Source organism: Streptopelia decaocto (genome assembly GCF_964273445.1).
Source record: "Streptopelia decaocto genome assembly, chromosome: 12".
Taxonomy (NCBI): domain Eukaryota; kingdom Metazoa; phylum Chordata; class Aves; order Columbiformes; family Columbidae; genus Streptopelia; species Streptopelia decaocto.
Genome location: NC_138667.1, coordinates 7,055,074 through 7,072,298, shown reverse-complemented (window position 1 = coordinate 7,072,298; position 17,225 = coordinate 7,055,074). Strand labels below are relative to the sequence as shown.

Here is a 17,225-nt window from a genome sequence, read left to right as displayed (position 1 = left end):
TAGTGTAGGAATCTTAACAGGGCCTCAGCCTACAGGGGTCAGTTAAGAAGCTGGTGGAGGTTGTTTTGCTGCTTTTAATGTTTGTTCAGTGTAAGAAAGCATTAGTGGCTCATTCTTCAGCAGGGGTGAGCTCTGCCACTGAGCAAAAGGCACCAGGATTTATGGCTCTGACATTGCTGAAGTCATTTTCCAGCCTGCTTTACCCCCACTCCAAGGGAACACTCCATCTCTAGCACTGATCCTGGCGGCAGCTCAGCCCTGCAGCAGGGGAGGGGTCGCAACCAATGCCTGAAGGGGCAGGAACACGCAGGGGTGCCTGCTGTTAATCGTCTCAGGAAAGCAATGTAAGAGCAGAAATGAAGTAGAGGAAAAAACAAACATGGGAGCTGGGATGCTGAAGAGGGGACAGGCATCTGCTGGCGTCCTCTTCTACTCGCCTGTTTTGGGGAAGGAGAGGAGGTGGTCAGGAAGGTGGCTGCAAGCCCCCACAAAGCCCAGGCTGCTTTTGCTCTGTCTCCATCACAACCCTCCTCCCCCCAGCAGTGCTGCCCTGGCTCCTGGGGCTGGACCTGTGCCTCCCCCAGTCCCACTTGGCCTCTCACCTTTCTCCAGACCCAGCTTCTACATGTCCACCCCAGAGGCCATCCCTGGCTCCACAGTGGTGGTAGCGACAGTGGTCGTGGTGGTATCTGTAGGAGGGGGGACAGAATATGGGTGCTGGACCCTCCAGGGCTGCCCCATCACCACCACCCCTCTGAAGGCAGTGGGGGAGAGCCTGCACCCACCCCCTGAGCCACAGGTTTGGGGACGGGGGGGCTCATAGAAAACTTTGACTGCACAGCCCTGCCATTGCTGCCGCTAACCCAGGAGGGCTGTGCCTGGGGTTTTTAGGGTCCCCTCCATCCCTCACATGCTGACACATGGTTGAGGGATGCTCTACAGCTTGGACACCCTCTCCTCCCTAAACACATGCAAAATGGGTCACAGCATCCACAAACGCTGCTAATTCCTTTCCTTCCCCTCCCTGGTGACCTACCAGGGCAGTCCAGTTTTTCCCGAGTGGCAGTGCCCTCAATCCTGGTGCCATTTTTGTAGGAGCACCAGCAGTAGCCCGTGCTGGCATTGCACTGCTTTGGCAGGTAGTCGCCGCTCTCATCGCACTGGGGTCGGAAGCGACCCGGATGGACACCCCCAAAATTGGCCTCCGCCTGGCATTTAGTTTGCACTAGGGCAATAAAAACAAAGGGGAGACACGGTGAGCCCCCCCGGGCCCTTCTGCAGCCCAGCGGCCTCGGTGGGAGCTTTTTATCCAGAAGCAGTTAAATTTAATGTAAGAGGCGAACAAGCCCCACCGCGGTGACATCTCCGAAGCTCCTGGGTTACCCAGGGACTGAGGATTTGGTGTAGTGCTCCACCTTTTCAGACATTTGCTCATCCTGAATACCCCACGGCCAGGGGCTCTGTGATGTCCTAAAGGCCACCTGGAGGGTCCCCAAGGAACCAAGAGGTCCATGACTGGCCAGGGGACAGAGGGGCCGGTTGCCTCTGGGATGGCCCATGCTGGCATCTCCTGGGGGGTGGTTGTCCCCAAAGGGTCAGTCCCAGCCCTCCCCAGCTCAGCAGCCCCCCCATCCCTGATACCTTTCTCTGCTGGGATCGTCTTAGGATCCTCTGGCTTGGGGTTCTTGGCCATTTCAAACAGCAACCACTTGTGCATCCAGGATTCAAAGGCCTGCAGTGAGGGGAACCAGCATGTTTAAGGGGACAGGGGGTACACCATGGGGGAACCATGCTCCGAGCTCCAGCCTGGACCAGGGAAGGTAGTGAGCAGCACCACCTCCCTTGGGGTGGGAGTAACCCAAGCCTGGCTCAAGCAGGACTTTGCTTTTCCAGGTGGGGTCACCCCAGTCCCTCCCCAAAGCAGGGGTGCTCCTGGAAGGGACAGGGAAGGTTGGCAGTGAGCACTGACCTTCCAGTCCACATCAGTCATGGTGTTCTTCAGGGTCTTCATGTTGTCCATCAGGCTGGCCTTCAGATCCGGGAACATCTTCCTGGGGTCTCCTTGCTGCAGAGCGACCACCACAGTGAGACAGGGCAAAGAAAAATGAACTGTAGGGGCAGTGAAGATCTGCTTATTTCAGCCAGATGGACATTGCAGGAGGCCAGGAGCTCCCACCAGCTCAGAGCACCCCAAGAGACCCCAGACCCAGACAAGAGACAGCTTGAAGCCGGAAGGAGAGGGTCCCTCCTACAGCAGAGGGGGCAGCTATGCGGTTGGTGGGGGAGCTGGGGACCTTACCAACAGCAGGTGCTTCACTTGGTCCTCGGTTCTGTTGCTAGGGGGTGACATGTCCTCAAGAGAAAAGACAAAGAGGCAGTGTGAGCACGAGGGCTGGCAGCGAGCCCTGTGGGCAGCAGCCAGTGCCAAGTGGCGGTGGGCATCTCTTACCATGATCTCTGCAGAGGGGGCGAGAGGCAGGACCCTCATGGCCAGGGGTGTGTTCACCATGGCCATCTTCATCTTGTTGGCCGGCTTGGCACCTGCCGAGGAAGGAGCAGTGTGAGGGGGGCCCGGCTGGGTGGTCCAGGGGGGTCCCATCCCCTCTCCCTGGCCACCCCCCCACCATGCTGGTGCTCACGGGGCTACTGACTTGCAGGCAGCTTCCTCTGCAGTGCCTCCAGCTGCAGGGTCTGGGAGGTCTTGGTCAGTTTGCTGATCTGCCCATTCTGCTGGTAGACGAAGTAGACGGTGACAGCCTGGCCAGCAATCAGCAGGGCCACCAGGATGGAGAGTGTGGAGAGGGCAGCTTTGCGGCCCCATGCAGACCTGCAGGACATGGAGAGGGAGCTGCAGAACATGGCCTCATATTCTGCCACCACTGCCCCCCCAGAAACCCCTCCTGCAGCCCACAACACTGTCCCGCGCTGCCCCAAGCACCCCCCTCCCAGGGGGTTGCAGCCAGACAAATGCAAATTCCCCTGTCACAGCGTGCAGAAGTGAAATCTCAGCGTGAAGGACATTCCTCCGCACATGGAGGAACCGAAACCCACTGCGGGGGCGAGTGGGGGCAGACACAGGATGGTACCGGAGGAGCGTGTGGGCACACAGGGTCTGCAGGCAGGACACTGCAAGGGGAATTGGGGGCACAGCATCACTCTGGGTGACGAAGCCACCTGAAGCCTTACCAGTCCCACAGAGCAGAGGACATATGTGATGGGATGCCATATTGCACTTAATTTTTTAAAATTTGTGCAAAAAGCAAAGGTGTGGGGCACCCCGAGGCTGCGGGCAGCACGCAGGCAGGCCAGGCAGGTGGGTGTCACGGTGCTGCCATCGCACTCAGGTGCCAAGCGAAGGCAAAGCCAAGTGCCAGGCAGCCGCCCACTGCGCTGCCGAGGCCTCCCCAGGCCAGATCCTTCCCCGCCGAGGGGAACGGGGCGCTGGTGGGGTGCAGGGGTGCCCCAAGGAGCCACCATCAGCCTCTACTGCCCGAGCAGGTGGGGGCACCCATGGGTGCTGCCGCTGCTGCAGGCGAAGTCCGGAGCGGGACGCGCTGCCGGGCTGTCTGCCTAGTGACTGATGCTGTCAGAGCTCCCGGGCTTCTGATTGGCTAGAGTGGGACGCCCTCAAGTTGGGAGATGGGGAGTGGTTGGGACAGGGGGGTGGCTGGGATGGGGGGGGTAGCCCCACAAATCCGGATGGGTCCTGGGTCTACGCTGTGCCCCCCCTGCCTCATAGCCACGTCATCAGCCTTCCTGCCCCATAGCCACACTGTGCCCCCCACAACCCCATAGCCACTGCGTTGACCCTGCCTGCCCCATAGCCATGACTTGAATGTGCCTCTGCCCCACAGCCACACTGTGCCCCCCACCACCCCATAGCCACTGCGTGACCCTGCCTGCCCCATAGCCATGACTTGAACCTGCCTCTGCCCCACAAACGTGCCATGCCCACATCTGCGCCATAGCTACCCCATGAACTTGTCCACCCCACAGCCACAGCATGCCCCCATCCGCCCCACAGATATACTACGACCCCCCTTGGCCTCACAGCCACTCCATCGCCCCATCCATCTCACAGCCACTCCTTGCCTGCCCCACAGGCACCCCACGGCCTCCTTGGCTGCACAGTGTCCCATAGCCACAGTGTGACTACCCACACCTTCTGCCCCATACCCGCTCTGTGCCCCCTTAGCCCAACTGTAGTCCCTTCCAACCCACGGCCATGCAATGTCCCCCCTGACGCATGTCCCCATCGTACCCGCTTCGCCCTCACCACACCCCCTGCCATACACCCCATGTCCCCAGCACCTCTGGTTGTCCCCAAGACTGAGCACACCGCTGCCGCGGTCGGACATGAGGTCCCGCTGCTCCTCGGCCATGGCTCCGCTGTCGGCACCTCGATGAGCAATGAGCACCCCGAGTGCCACTGCTGGAAATACCCCCGCGGAGCCACCCTGCCCCGCCACCCCGGGGGGGGTAAAAAAAAAAGTCCCATTGGCTGACGGCACCCACATCACCCGTTGCCGGGCAGACCTCTGCTCGGCAGGTCTCTGATCCAGAAATAATGCTGAATCCGGCCGTGAGCGCTGTGGCCAGTTCGTGGGACATCGCTCCCCACCCCACTGCCACGGGCAGGTCGTGACTCCCAGCCTGGTGTCACCCGGTTCCATGGGTCTGGGGACTCTGGCACCCCTGGGGGAGGGCAGGAGGTGGGATGTGGGGTACAGGAGCTGGGATATGGGGTACAGGAGGTGAGAAGTGGGATGTGAAGGTGGGACAGGGGAGGTGGGCATGAGAAAGGTGGTGGGATGCGGAGCTGAGATGCAAAGGCGGGATGCAGAAGGTGGGATGCCATGGGGAAGGCTCCCCTCACCAAAGGCTGAGCAGGACCCTCCATGGGGACATGCTGTCAGGGTACACCCCTCCTCACTCACCTTCGCTGCCTGGGAAAAGCTGCATTTTGACCCAAACTCTCCCTCAAGGGGCATTTTGGACCCTCCCAGATGGAGGTGCTTGGCCAGCACCTCTCAGGCTGAGGGAGTAACGATTAAAGGACCATCGAGTGTTTTCAAGCCCCTCTCTGTCTTGTGGCACCCCCTTGCCCTGCCTGCAGTGGCACTGGAGGTCTGAACCCCAAAACCTGAGAGGGGATGAGCAGCCCCCCAAGGTGGGTGACCCCAAAGCACCAGTGGGAGTGGGGCAGCTGGCTCTCCAGCCCACTCCACAGTCCCGCTAGGGCTCCATGGGTGAGAGCAGCCACCCATCCCCATAATGCTGATTTTAGGTGATTTCATACAAGGATCTGGCGCTGCCCGGGGGTAACACGTCCCCGATGCCAGCGCTGTGCCGTGGGGCTTGGCCTTGCCGGGCACACCGTGCCCAGCACTGAGCCAGCTCCAGCCTCAGGACCCAGCATGCCAGCGGGCAGGGTCCAGCCAAAAGTGAAACTCCAAGCATGAAATTAAAAGCAATTTGCTCGGGCGTCACTAGTTACCAGGCAAACCTCCCCACGCGCAGCCCAAGGGCCAGAGATTGGAGAGGGTTTCTCCAGCAGCTCCATACTTTCTCCCTGTCAGTCCCAGAACCTTCCAGGGTACGGAATATCCTAAAGCATTCCCAAGGAGTGTGCCAGGGCCTCCTGGCAGATGCTGTTTCTGGAGGAGAAGCAGGAGGTGGTGGGATGATTCTTTGGCTTCCCAGGTGGGATATCGCAGCCCCTGTGCAGATTTTGGTGCTCAGAGCCCACTCCCATCCCCAGGCTCATATGAACCAGCTGCGGAAGTCCCAGGGACACCCAGGGGTGCAGGGACCCCCTGCCCAATTGTGCCCATCAGCCTCACCTCGGGCCCCTGCACTCCTAGCTCCTGCTCCCACCTGCATTCCTCCCTGGAGGTTATTTTGAAGACAATTTATCTGCTACTTTTGAGGTGATGTTGCATTTAGAAATCACCCAAGGTGTTTAAAAAAGAGAAAGGAATTAAAAAAAAAAAAAAAAAAAAAAAAAGAAAAAGTGCATATAAACCCCTTCTATAATTTTTTTGGCTCTCCCCTCACTCTCAGCCCACAGCAAGCACAGGGGGTCTGGGGGGACACGGGTCTTTCTCACAGCCTCGCTGGGGCCGCATGCCCTCACGCTCCAGGCGCGTTCTATGACCGGCCCCAGCTCTAAGGGGAACTAAGGAAAGTCTCAGCAGGAACTCAGCCAGAAAACCCGCAGCGATTTCATGGAGCTGAGCCCAACTCTGCAAACCACAAACACGGGCGATAAACTGGGGGGTGGGAGAGACCCCCACATCCCCCCATGGGCAGGCTGAGCCCCCAGCCCAGCTGGGGACTGTCAGCACCAAACCAGTCCTCGCTCTGCACACAGACATTTCCATTAACTGATGCAGTGCTTCTATTCCCCTCCCGCTATACCTATCTGCGCGGGGATGTGGCATATAAAGTGTTTTAAATCTGTAAATTGACTTTCCTGGGAAGATACAGAGCAGTTTTCAGCCTGCCTCATCCCCCTCTCTTTCTTCCATAGCCTGGGACTGGCACCCAGGCACAACACAGGCTCCTCACCACCTTGTCACCCCCAGGGCTTCATATTTGTTCACATTTTATGCTGTTCATGAAAAATTTGACAAGTATCATTACAGGAGGGTGGAGAACCAGCTGCCTTTCGGGGGGAAAAGCAGCCATCTGGAGCAAGGAGCATTCTCAGGGCTCAGCTCAGACCTGCTCAGTCTTCCAGCGCCTTGTCCCAAGCCAGCAGAGCAATTATTCCATCTGGGAGGCAGAAATAACCCCACGGGCATTCACGTGAAGCCATTTGTTACCAAACGAGCCTCCATCTCGCAGCCCGCAGCCCCTGCACAGCCTGATGTTGGGTGAAAACCCCACATTTCTCACCCTCGTCAGCACAGGATCAGTTTTGGGCAAACCAGAGGGGAAGGGCCCAGCCGCGGGGCTCAGCAGCGAACACAGACCCACCTACAGGGACTTTGCAAGCTGGGGATGTGCTGCAGCCCCGTGCTCTCGGTGGGATGAGCAGCCCAGCCGGGGAGACGCAGGGTGGGCAGCCACATATGTCCCCCCACATGGAGCTGGGGAGCCATCACCCGGATGCAGGGGGGTTTGCAGGTGACGTGGCTCCTCACCGAATCACACAAGACAAGCCAGCTGAGTAGGGGCAGGAACAGGCAAGAGCCATGAAACCATCCACTAGCTCACCCAGGAGAGTCTTTCTCTCCAGACAGCCCAGAGACAAGCGCTGGACAGCCAGCTCCACACAGCTCCCGCCTGGCTCTCTGGTTTCTCTTCCTCATTCACCATTTCTCCCCTGGGGGGGTTCAAACTGACGCAGGAAGCTGTTTCAAAGACATCCGATCAGCTAAGAAATAAAAGTAATTTTTGCCACGGTGTAGTGAGCCCAGGAACACCCTGCCGAGGGCACAGCATAGCGAGGGCAGTGAGTGGCAGGGGCTGGGCTTAGAACAGCCCTGCACTCCCAGCAGAGCTCCTGCTTCCGAAGATTAAAGCCCAGCAAAGCAAATGTCCCTTCCTGCACTGGGAAGAGCTCCTGCCACCTGTGTGAGCCCCAGAAAACCTCGCGGGGGAGGATACGCCAAGCAGGGGAGGTCTGGGTTCCTCCTGTCTCGGGTTAGACACGAAGGTCTCAGCTTGTGCTTCAACAACCTGCTCCAAAAAACGACGTCACCACCGGGGGTGGTTGTGCTCTGCCAGTTTCCAGCCTCAGTGGGCAGCAGAAGGGAGATGGAACTGAGCAGAAAACATCACAAACTGCACCAAAGAGACAAAATACGTCTATTGAGTTTGTACCACTCCAAAGGCCCTGCCTCGGATGTTATGTTCCTATAGAGCTTTCCACAAGTGTACCCTGTGAAGCAGCCGCATTGTAACCTGGGACAGAGTAACATCCACCAGAACAGCAACAGGCTTCACTGCATACGAGTATTTAAGAAAGCAAAACTAAAGCTGTTAGTAAGACACCACACCTTTGCTTCCCTCTCCCCACGCACCTCTGCCCTCTTCCCCTCTCAGTTCAGCTCCACGTTGGCTGAGCTACTACTGGTTTCATGTTTGCAGCACCTTCTCCACACAGAGTTCAAAAAGCACTTCAAGGACAGGAAAACAGTGATTTGAACAGCAAATAGTATACTTCTAGGACAGTAAGGCAAGTTTATTTCTATAAAGTTTTCCATGGCCCTATATAAAATTACAAATAAAACACTCTGTCCGTGCCAAGGGAAATGCTGGCTTAGGAACATCTGTCCAGGCAGAGATTTTTTTTTTCCACAGAAAAAGGAAGTCATGTATTAAGTAACAGTTTGCAGAAAACCCAGCAGCAGTTTGCCTGCTCACAAGCCCAACTTTCTTTTCCACAGCAGGGACACCTCCAAGAGATCGTGACTCACTTTGAAACCACAAGCATCCAAGTTTTCGCTATGAAGACTAAGAAGCACCCTGGGCTTCATCTGAAACATGGACCCTTCCTCCACAGTGAAACTCGTCCCCTTTTACCACGCAAGAAATGGCTCAACAACCGAGCACCAAACCCGACAGGAGCAACGTGCCCGGGGTCCAGCCCAGACCAAGTAACTTCACCAGAACAGAGTGTTAGGAGCAGAACACTTCCAGTTGGCCAAAGCGTCTTTCCCGTGAGGGGAAGGAGGCTCGGGAGTGGGTGAAGGAATCCCCCGTGAAACATTTGACGATACAAAAGCGTGGGGAGCAGCCCACACAAAATCTGTGAGGCTCTCCAGCCTCAGGACCTGCAGGCAGACCTTGTCCAAGAGCCCAGCACATTAGAACACGGCCCAGCTCAACTTTATAGGTCACACTTCGTGTATCAGACTATTCATATTTGCCATATAACTGTACTAAGAATCCTGGTTTTTAACCAGTTCTGATAAATAACCATCACTTTAAACTTGACCACAAGTTTCTGGACAAACATGTTACCAGCTCCAGATGAGCTCCCTCACTCGGTGCCAGGAGTCCCACTGACCAGTAGGTGACTGCAAGAGGCACAACGTGATGAGTTTGTAGCCGTCTCTACAACAAACTACTGACCGCAGGGCTGGGGGAGCACAGGACACACAAGACAGACCCACGACGAACCAGGCACTGTGTGTATCGTGGCTGACGTCACCATTTCACAGGAGGAATTTTGATAATTTTCTCTCTCGAGCTGTAGAAGCCACAGCTATTTTAACCACAGGCAAAAAGCACCTTGACACCATGAGCACATAAACCCCACATATCTTAAACTGTAATCAAGTAGCGTAAACCCACAAAATCTCTGGGTCTAAAAATCCTGCTGCAGCCAAGGAAGCAACAGGAACAGGGGTGATTTCAAAGCCTGGAGAGCTGGGAAGAGAACATTGGCAGCAGCACATCTTGTGGAGGGCAAACATCAGTGCAGGTAGCCGTGCGAGACTAAGTTAGGAGTCATTTTGCTTAAATACCTCTAGAAATATAAATATATAAACAGAGCGGCTAAGGGAGCTGTAGTTCCAGTGCTTTTAGCAGCTGTCTCAGTGTATGTCCAAAAGCACCTCAGCCGCAGCAGTACTAACAACCCAAACCAGAAGCCCGGCTTTAGAGGATAAGCCATTCACGTACGTAATTAAATTGAAGCCACTCAGCTCCTGAGTGTACCCCAGTAAGAAAACACATGGCTGAGAAGAGGTTTAAAAGAGCTTTAATAACCAAAGGTGCAGCATTGTTTACAGACGACGTCCACGGCGACCACCCTTTCTGCGAGTGCTGTCAGAGGGTATGGGGGTGACATCCTCTGTGGGGAAAAGAAAACGCAAAACACACCGTTACCTTCCAGAGGTATCCCAAGAAAGCAAGCTGGCATGACCACCCTGCCTCAGCTGTCAGCCCAACATCCCCCAGCTGCACCCTGCCATCAGCCAGCACAGGAGCCAGGCTCAGGCACAACAAATGCTCTGTGGAGCGAAGATATTCATGAATACATCAAGGGCTGGATGCCCACAGCTTTTAACACTCCAGAAGCAAAAATCCCCACTTCACTTAAACCAAGCATCTGCAGCGTTTCCAAAGAAATAGAGGGCGCTTGGTGTAACTTCCAGAGTGCCAATGCTGACGCTTCTCGTGACTCCTCTACAAAGTTTGGGACTAGCCCTCATGCAGTTGGAGGAAATGCATTATTACTCAGTCACAGGCTCAAACCAAGGCAAACACAACATTTCTGAGTGACAGAATAGCTTCGGCACAAACACTGTTACGTAAAAGGAGCATCAGCGCCCCGCTGTGCAGCTGGGCTTTGTGGTGCAGCCAGACCCTTGGTTTCTACAGTCAGCTCACGCCACCTCCTGGTGAATCCTCCATTTACGAACCTGCTTAAATTAAATTTCACCTACAGCAGCACCTGACACAGACCAAGAACATCCCAAGTGAAGTCATAATAAGGGGCACATATGCCTATAAAGCTCCTTTTACTAAACAATCCCTCAAAACTACTTTTTGAGGTAGCAAGGCTCTGCACTGATACCGTGACACACGCATCCAGCAATCGCTTTCTCCATCACTCACCAATGCGGCCGATCTTCATTCCAGATCGGGCCAGAGCTCTCAGGGCTGACTGGGCCCCAGGTCCAGGGGTCTTGGTCCTGCAGGAGAGAACCCATAAGCCCTTTAATGATTCAGAAAGTGGACACAGTTCACAAACAACTGACAATGTTAAAAATCACAGTTTCCCCACCACAAAACATCCTGAGAGCAGAACTTGCCTTCTTCCCATCCCCAGACCCAAACCATTCCCACACCAACAGCCACCAGACATGCACTTCACTCTCACGCCAAGATAATCTCCAAATGTGACAGCACCTCCCCACCCACTACCAGATAAATCAGAGCACAGCACAGCTCCAGCCAACTGAAGACGTCCATTCCAAATGGGTTCCAGATGCTCAGCGAGAGATGAGCACATCAGCCACTCGCCACATGAGACAGACACCCTTCACGTCCAATCTAGTGTCAAATTCCCAGGGTGCATCCACCTTCCCAACTGAGGCAGCACAAAGAAGGGATGTGGTGCCACCTAGCCAGGTTCTGAGACCAGGCAGATCCTCCGGGAATGCCAGGGTCCAGCCCAACGTACCTGTTGCCACCAGTGGCACGCAGCTTGATGTGCAGGGCAGTGATGCCCAGTTCCTTGCACCTCTGTGCAACGTCCTGGGCTGCCAGCATCGCCGCGTAGGGAGAAGACTCGTCTCGGTCAGCCTTCACCTTCATGCCACCAGTCACACGGCAGATGGTTTCCCTACAACACAGGAAAATATTCAGAAAACAACATCCTCCCTCTTTCCTCCCCACCAACCAGCTCCTGGGTACACACAGAACCTGTTACTTTAAATGTTACTGGATCAATAAGCTGCCAACTGGTACCTTGGACACAATATTCATCACAGAGGAACACACCAAGCCATCTGGTCTGTGTTCAGGGACACATACCATCTCAGCTCGCAGCTCAACAGAAGCTCAAGGAGTGTGGTAGAACCTTTGGCCAAATGTAATTTCTGTTTCCAAAAGCCGGGTACCGCAGGGAGGTGACTGGCTTTCAGTACTCACTTGCCAGAGAGATCAGTCACGTGGACAAAAGTATCATTGAAGGAAGCGAAGATGTGGCAGACGCCAAACACATTTTCTCCTTCAGCAACCTGAGGTCCCAAGCTGATGACCTGTTCTTCCTTCTTCTCCTTGCCCTTACGAGGTGCCATTTCTGAACAAAAAGAAACAGAAGTATGAGCAATGGTGAATTTCCCAACATTCACTTACAGGAGTTTATGAACCTTCCTGCTACTGCAACCTTCTACCAAGCAACATGAGTTATCAACAATAAAACGCAAACAGTAGTTCTGGGGTACAACTGGACTTCCTAAAAAACCCCAATGCTGCCAGCTTTGCCGCACCCGGGCAGACAGGCCACCACCAACTAACTGTTCAATGGGGGTTCCAGCTGCACTTTGCAGCAGAAGCCAAGCTGTGCTTCATGTCAGCTCAGGCACAGCCAAGCACACCGAAGCCCCTTTCCTCTATAACCAGAAACACCGGAGCGCGGGGAGATGGTTCCCTATTGCCCCCTCCTGCCAAACACCAGCTACAACTGGCGCTTTGCACAACAGAAACGTCTAACGGCTTAATTAGGGCTATCAACCCAAGTTTTATCCACAGGCCTCAGCATGATGGTTCTGTCTCCACACACCGACCAACCAAGGCCCAACACGGTCACTCCACAAAGCCCAGCCCCTTCCCGGCACAGTCAGCCAACGTTTGGTGGATGTTATTGTCCCCAGCTGGGGTCCACAAAGCCGAGGGACACCTACACGACAACCGAAGCAAGGGCCGAGCCGTGAGCGCTGGGGCTCCAATCTTAACCTCAGAACCACGCACCCGCTGCTCTTTAACGATTACTTGAAACCGCAGCCCTGGCCGCTGAGGGTCCGGCTCACGCCACCAGCCCCGCAGCCTCGGCCGAGCACAGAGCCACGGCCCAGCCTCCCGACTCCCCCACGCCGCCAGGGCCAGCCGCCCTCCACCCCTAACCGGGAGCGCCGATCCATCCCCCGGGCACCCAGCTACGCCGGCTCCCGGCTCGCCCGCGGCCTAACGCCCCGCTCCGCCGGACGCGCCTCCCCTGCGCCGGGCCCGCTGCTCCGCGGAGTCCCGGGCCCGATGAAGCGGGGGGCGGATGGGGAGGCCGCGGGGAGGCGCGGGCGGGCGGATGGCGGCGGATGCGTCGCAGCCCCACACTCACCTGCGCGTCTGCTCCGGCGGCCGCCGCTGGAAAGGAAGTGGCGGCGTCAGGGGGCGGAAGTCACCGCCGCTCACCCGGAAGTGAGCGGGAGGCGGCCGAGTGCCGCCGGGGCAGCGGCGTTTCGCCGACCGCAGGCGCAGGACTCTTCCCCGATCCTGATCGTGATCCCCACCCTGGTCTCGATCCTGCCGCGCCGGCCGCCGCCGTTAAACCGTGAAGAGCGTTCCCGAGGGCACCCAGGGCCGACCTCCCCAAGATGGCGCGGCCGCCCGCTCCATCCCGGGTCCCTTCCCAAGATGGCGGCGGGCGCCGTTGGGCAGCGGTGCGCCTGGCCGGGACGCGCCAGGACGGCTCTGGAAAGTCGGGCCCGAGACGGTTTATAAACAACTGAAGAAAAATCGGTGTAATGCCATCACACAGCCCGCTGCCTCCTGGCCATGCAGCTGCGGTCGGTGCTGCCCAGGCTCAGCTAGAGCTGGGCTGGGCACAGGCCATTGGGCTCACAGAATCATGGAATGGTTTGGAAGGGACATTCACAGCTCATCCAGTCGGAGCCCTGCCATGAGCAGGGACATCTTCACCCAGATCAGGTTGCTCAGAGCCCCATCCAGCCTGGCCCGGGATGTCTCCAGGGATGATTCATCCACCACCTCTCTGGGCAACCTGAGCCAGGCTCTCAGCACCCTCAGTGTAAAAAATGTGTTCCCCATGTCTGGCCTGAATCTCCCCTCTTTCAGTGCAAAATCATCACCCCTTGTGCTATCACAGCAGGCCCTCCAGGCTGCAAATCTCTCGGTTGCCAGCAGGGAGAAAAGGTTTGGTCCGTCCGGCTCCCTGCACCACCTGTGCTGTGCTGCTTCCCCAGGAGAGAGAGCTCTGTGCTCACGGCGCCGCCAGAACGCCGGTCTTGACCCCACCGGCCAGCCTCACTCACTCCTCTCTTCGTTAGCAGTTTGCCGCTGCGTCAGGGATCTTCCTGTTTAAATATTGACAGAGGAGCTTTTAAAATATACATCGTTGGGACTGCTGTAATTCCAGCTGGGGGCTCCAATGACACCAGCCGTGTCCCGATTCGCAGAAAGAGGGGAAGGACGGGGCTGGCAGCAGGCGAGCACTCCAGAGGTCAGCCTGTGTCAGGCCATGTGTGCTGTGTGCAAGTGACCTGTCTGAGAAGGAGCTGTGGGGACAGCGAAGGGTGCACAGGCAGCCTGAGCCAGGCAGGGCGGGTTTGTCCACATGGAGGCTCCATGAGGCTTGCACCAGCCTACAGATGTTCTGGAAAAGCTGCAAGCCAGAGGCAAGGAAATGGGCAAGCTTCCATGTATGGGGTAACAGGCTGAAATAATCAGATGAGCTTCTAAAACAAACAAACAAAAAAAACCAACCAGCAGTTCAAAATCCAGTGCTGCCCTCAGCCCCAGAGCAGCTGGGAGCCAGGCTGCTCCCAGTCCCTCCAGGCTCTGTGCAGGATGAGGCTTTTTCCACTCTCCAGGATTAAGTCCCTCTCTTTGCTTCTCACCACTCCTGGCGTGACTGCAAGGGAAATTCCTGCCCTGCAAAATGCTCCCGGGGCTCAAACGCCAGCCCTGACTGGGCTGTCATAGCTGCTGAGGATCTTCCCAGGCTGGGGTGAGCAAGAAGGGAGACACCACGCAGGAGCTGCAGGGATTGCAACCTCAGCCTGGCCAGGAAGGATGCCCAGGCCACGGTGGGGTCAGTGCTAGAGATGATTTGTGTTTGCTTTGAGAAATCCCCCAGATTTAGTTCCTTAATGGGTAATTAACATTCCAGCTGCTCCTCGGTAATAGCCTCTCCAGCCCATGGGAAACCCACAGACACAGTGACGCTGCAGGCGGATTTCATAACTCAGCCAGTGACTAAACAAAAAGGGAGCCCGAGAGCCAAGGCAAATGGAAACGTTGCTCTCAACCTTTCCTCCCGCCCGGGCTTTGGCCCTGCTGTGGACCGGTCCTGGCTGAGTGGGGTCAGTGGGAGCAACTGACCTGACCTGTGAAAGCCCCAGCTCCCATGGCACTGTTTCCGTGGCCGTGTCTCATTCCCACGAGCCACCAGTCCAGCGGCCTTACTGGTGGCCTTGAAACAGAGACGAGAGCTGGAAGAGGCAAAAATTCTCCTGAACTCTGGTATGGAGCAGGGTCTGCATGCAGGGCTGGGGCATAACAGCTCCCAGCCCCTTGAAATGGCATCTTTCCTCTAATAACCCCACCAAAAAGAAATTCAGGGCTCCAAATGCAGCCATTCACAGGTTTAAAAAAAAAAAAAAAAAAAGCTTTTCCATTCACTTTTAAGGCCATTTTTAGTTTCAGAAAGGCAGTTTGTGCATGCACACATGTAAAATGATGTGTCAGAAACGAGCACAAGAAAATTTAAAAAGAAATCTCCAATGCTGAAGTTAAAGCACTTAAGGAATTGGCAGAGACTTCAAGAGCCAGTTTCTGGTCCTAATGAAGTCGGTGGAAGTGCTGCCATGGACTTCAAGGGGACCATAATTTGGCTGTAACTCAGTAGGGAGCTGGAAGTGTTGATTAATAAATTGGAGACAATGCGGAGGAAAGCCGCTGAACTTCTTTCTGACAGATGTGCTGAAGAAGAGCCTGTAAGTTAAAGCGTGCAGGAGAGGAACTGTTTTCCTTTGTGTTTGCAAACAGAAGATAGGGGGAAAAAAAGCAACCTGATATTCATGTAAAATGGCAGAGCTGGTATTTATAAATACCAATGCCTTTCTGAGCAGCCTTCTGTTTCCAGGGAGGTCATTCTTATTACAAAAAAAAGAAAAGCATTAGCAAATGCCAGACCAAGCATTCAACAAATTCCTTTTCCTCAGAAGTAATTATGCAGTGGAAAAGTTTACCGCTGGAGATTGCAGATTGTGCAGATTGTCCTCGGATTTTGGTGCGTGCCTTTGATTACTCATTGCTGGCTTTTTACTTGATGATTTGTGCATGAATCTCCTCTGCTAAAGCTCTGACGGAGGTTTGCATGGCCTCAGAGAGCCGTTCCTGGTGCAGATACATCTTCAGGCTGAGTTTGCAAATCATTTAAGGCTGAAAAAATCCCAAACCTTTGATACCCTTTACAGCGGTTTGTAGCTGAAAAACTTCCTGTTTGTCCCTTTTTTTGTTTTCTGTTCTTTGAAGTGACTTTGGCATAGACAAGATCTTCAGAGAAAAGGCTTGTGAAGGAAGCGAAATGTTTAAGAAGTCTTTGACTTCAATGAATGCTTTGGAGTGCATTAGGAAATTTGCAGCCATAATTGTCTGCAATTCTCTGTGTCTCCTTTCCTACGATTTCCTTTCTTCCTTTATTTTTGTTTATCTGCCCATTTCATTGATTGAAATTGCTTCCTTGCCTCCCATTAGGTCGGAAGCTCTCCCAGATCAAGCCGTCAAAGCCAAACCAAACAGACCTTCTGCCGTATCTCCACGGGCTGGACAAGAAACTTGTCCCCAGGATCTGGACATGAAACCTGGCAGGGTCTTCTTCATACACTGCATCCCTTCTTACAGGAGAACTGTGATCCCTTCTCACAGGAGATCCCACCTCCCTGAGATGGAGCCGGACAGCTCATACTGGTGATTAACATGGACCGGAGCGTGTCTGAGCGTGAGGCAGAGCCCCCGGCAGCCTCTGTGGCGAGGGCAGGAGCACCTGAGCTGTGTTAAACTCATTTTTCTCTTCTCTGAGGAATGAAGGGAATTCTCTGTGTGCCCTTGCAGGTCAGGGAGCAGCCAGCCCGTGACTAGACATGTACCTCGTGCTTGTCTTGATGTCGGGCTGGAAAAGCTGAGACGATGCGATGAACCGGTGCTCTGAAATCATGCTTGGGTTCTGTGGCTGGGGTAAGGTTGGCGACAACCTCGCGCTTAACTGGCTTCAAAAATCAGACACGAAGGGCACACACACACTGGGAGGAAGATGAAAGGAGACATCAGCCTGGCACCGCAGTTACACCAGAGGTGCTGCCTGGGCTTTACAATTCAGGACAACCTGTTGTGCTCGCCCTGGGGACCGGTGGTGAGAGGAAGGACCTGGTGGGAGCATCGCTGGGTAGATCATCACATGTGCCTCAGGCCCGGGGGATTGAAGGAGCCCTCTTGTTGGGAGATTATCACAGGGTTCACGGTCATCCCTTGTATCCCGACACGGCGGGGACTGGGGGCCGCTCTCACCCCGAGGCTGAGGAGCCGGGGATGGGCAGGGGAGATGGAGTAGCGGAACGGCAGCCCCGGGGGGGCCAACCCGCTGTGTGCGCTCCGAGCACCCCGCTGCGGCCGGGTGTCCGCAGCCGAGCAGCGCCGGGGCGCCTCCGCCGCCATCCGCCCTCCCGGCCCCGGCCCCACCGCCCGGACAGGAGCCCAGCGCGTCTCCCGGGGCGGCGCTGCCGGGCCGGGGCCTGGCGGGGGGC

At 55.7% G+C, this 17,225-nt stretch overlaps 2 protein-coding genes across 2 annotated transcripts; both read right to left on the bottom strand.

Annotated features, from left to right (window-relative positions):
- Nucleotides 1-54: 54 nt before the first annotated feature.
- Nucleotides 55-4,469, bottom strand: CD74 (CD74 molecule). Its single transcript, XM_082063304.1, has 9 exons — nucleotides 4,312-4,469; nucleotides 2,652-2,827; nucleotides 2,450-2,541; nucleotides 2,300-2,353; nucleotides 1,970-2,065; nucleotides 1,642-1,732; nucleotides 1,037-1,225; nucleotides 603-689; nucleotides 55-437 (listed from the first exon to the last, which is right to left on the bottom strand). The coding sequence occupies exons 1-8, from the start codon at nucleotides 4,380-4,382 to the stop codon at nucleotides 622-624; spliced, it is 837 nt and encodes a 278-aa protein (XP_081919430.1). The 5' UTR covers nucleotides 4,383-4,469; the 3' UTR covers nucleotides 55-437; nucleotides 603-621.
- Nucleotides 4,470-9,699: 5,230 nt separating this feature from the next.
- RPS14 (ribosomal protein S14) lies at nucleotides 9,700-12,955 on the bottom strand. The gene is made up of 5 exons (XM_082063799.1): nucleotides 12,800-12,955; nucleotides 11,614-11,764; nucleotides 11,144-11,305; nucleotides 10,576-10,652; nucleotides 9,700-9,808 (listed from the first exon to the last, which is right to left on the bottom strand). The coding sequence occupies exons 2-5, from the start codon at nucleotides 11,760-11,762 to the stop codon at nucleotides 9,741-9,743; spliced, it is 456 nt and encodes a 151-aa protein (XP_081919925.1). The 5' UTR covers nucleotides 11,763-11,764; nucleotides 12,800-12,955; the 3' UTR covers nucleotides 9,700-9,740.
- Between the last annotated feature and the right edge of the window lie 4,270 nt (nucleotides 12,956-17,225).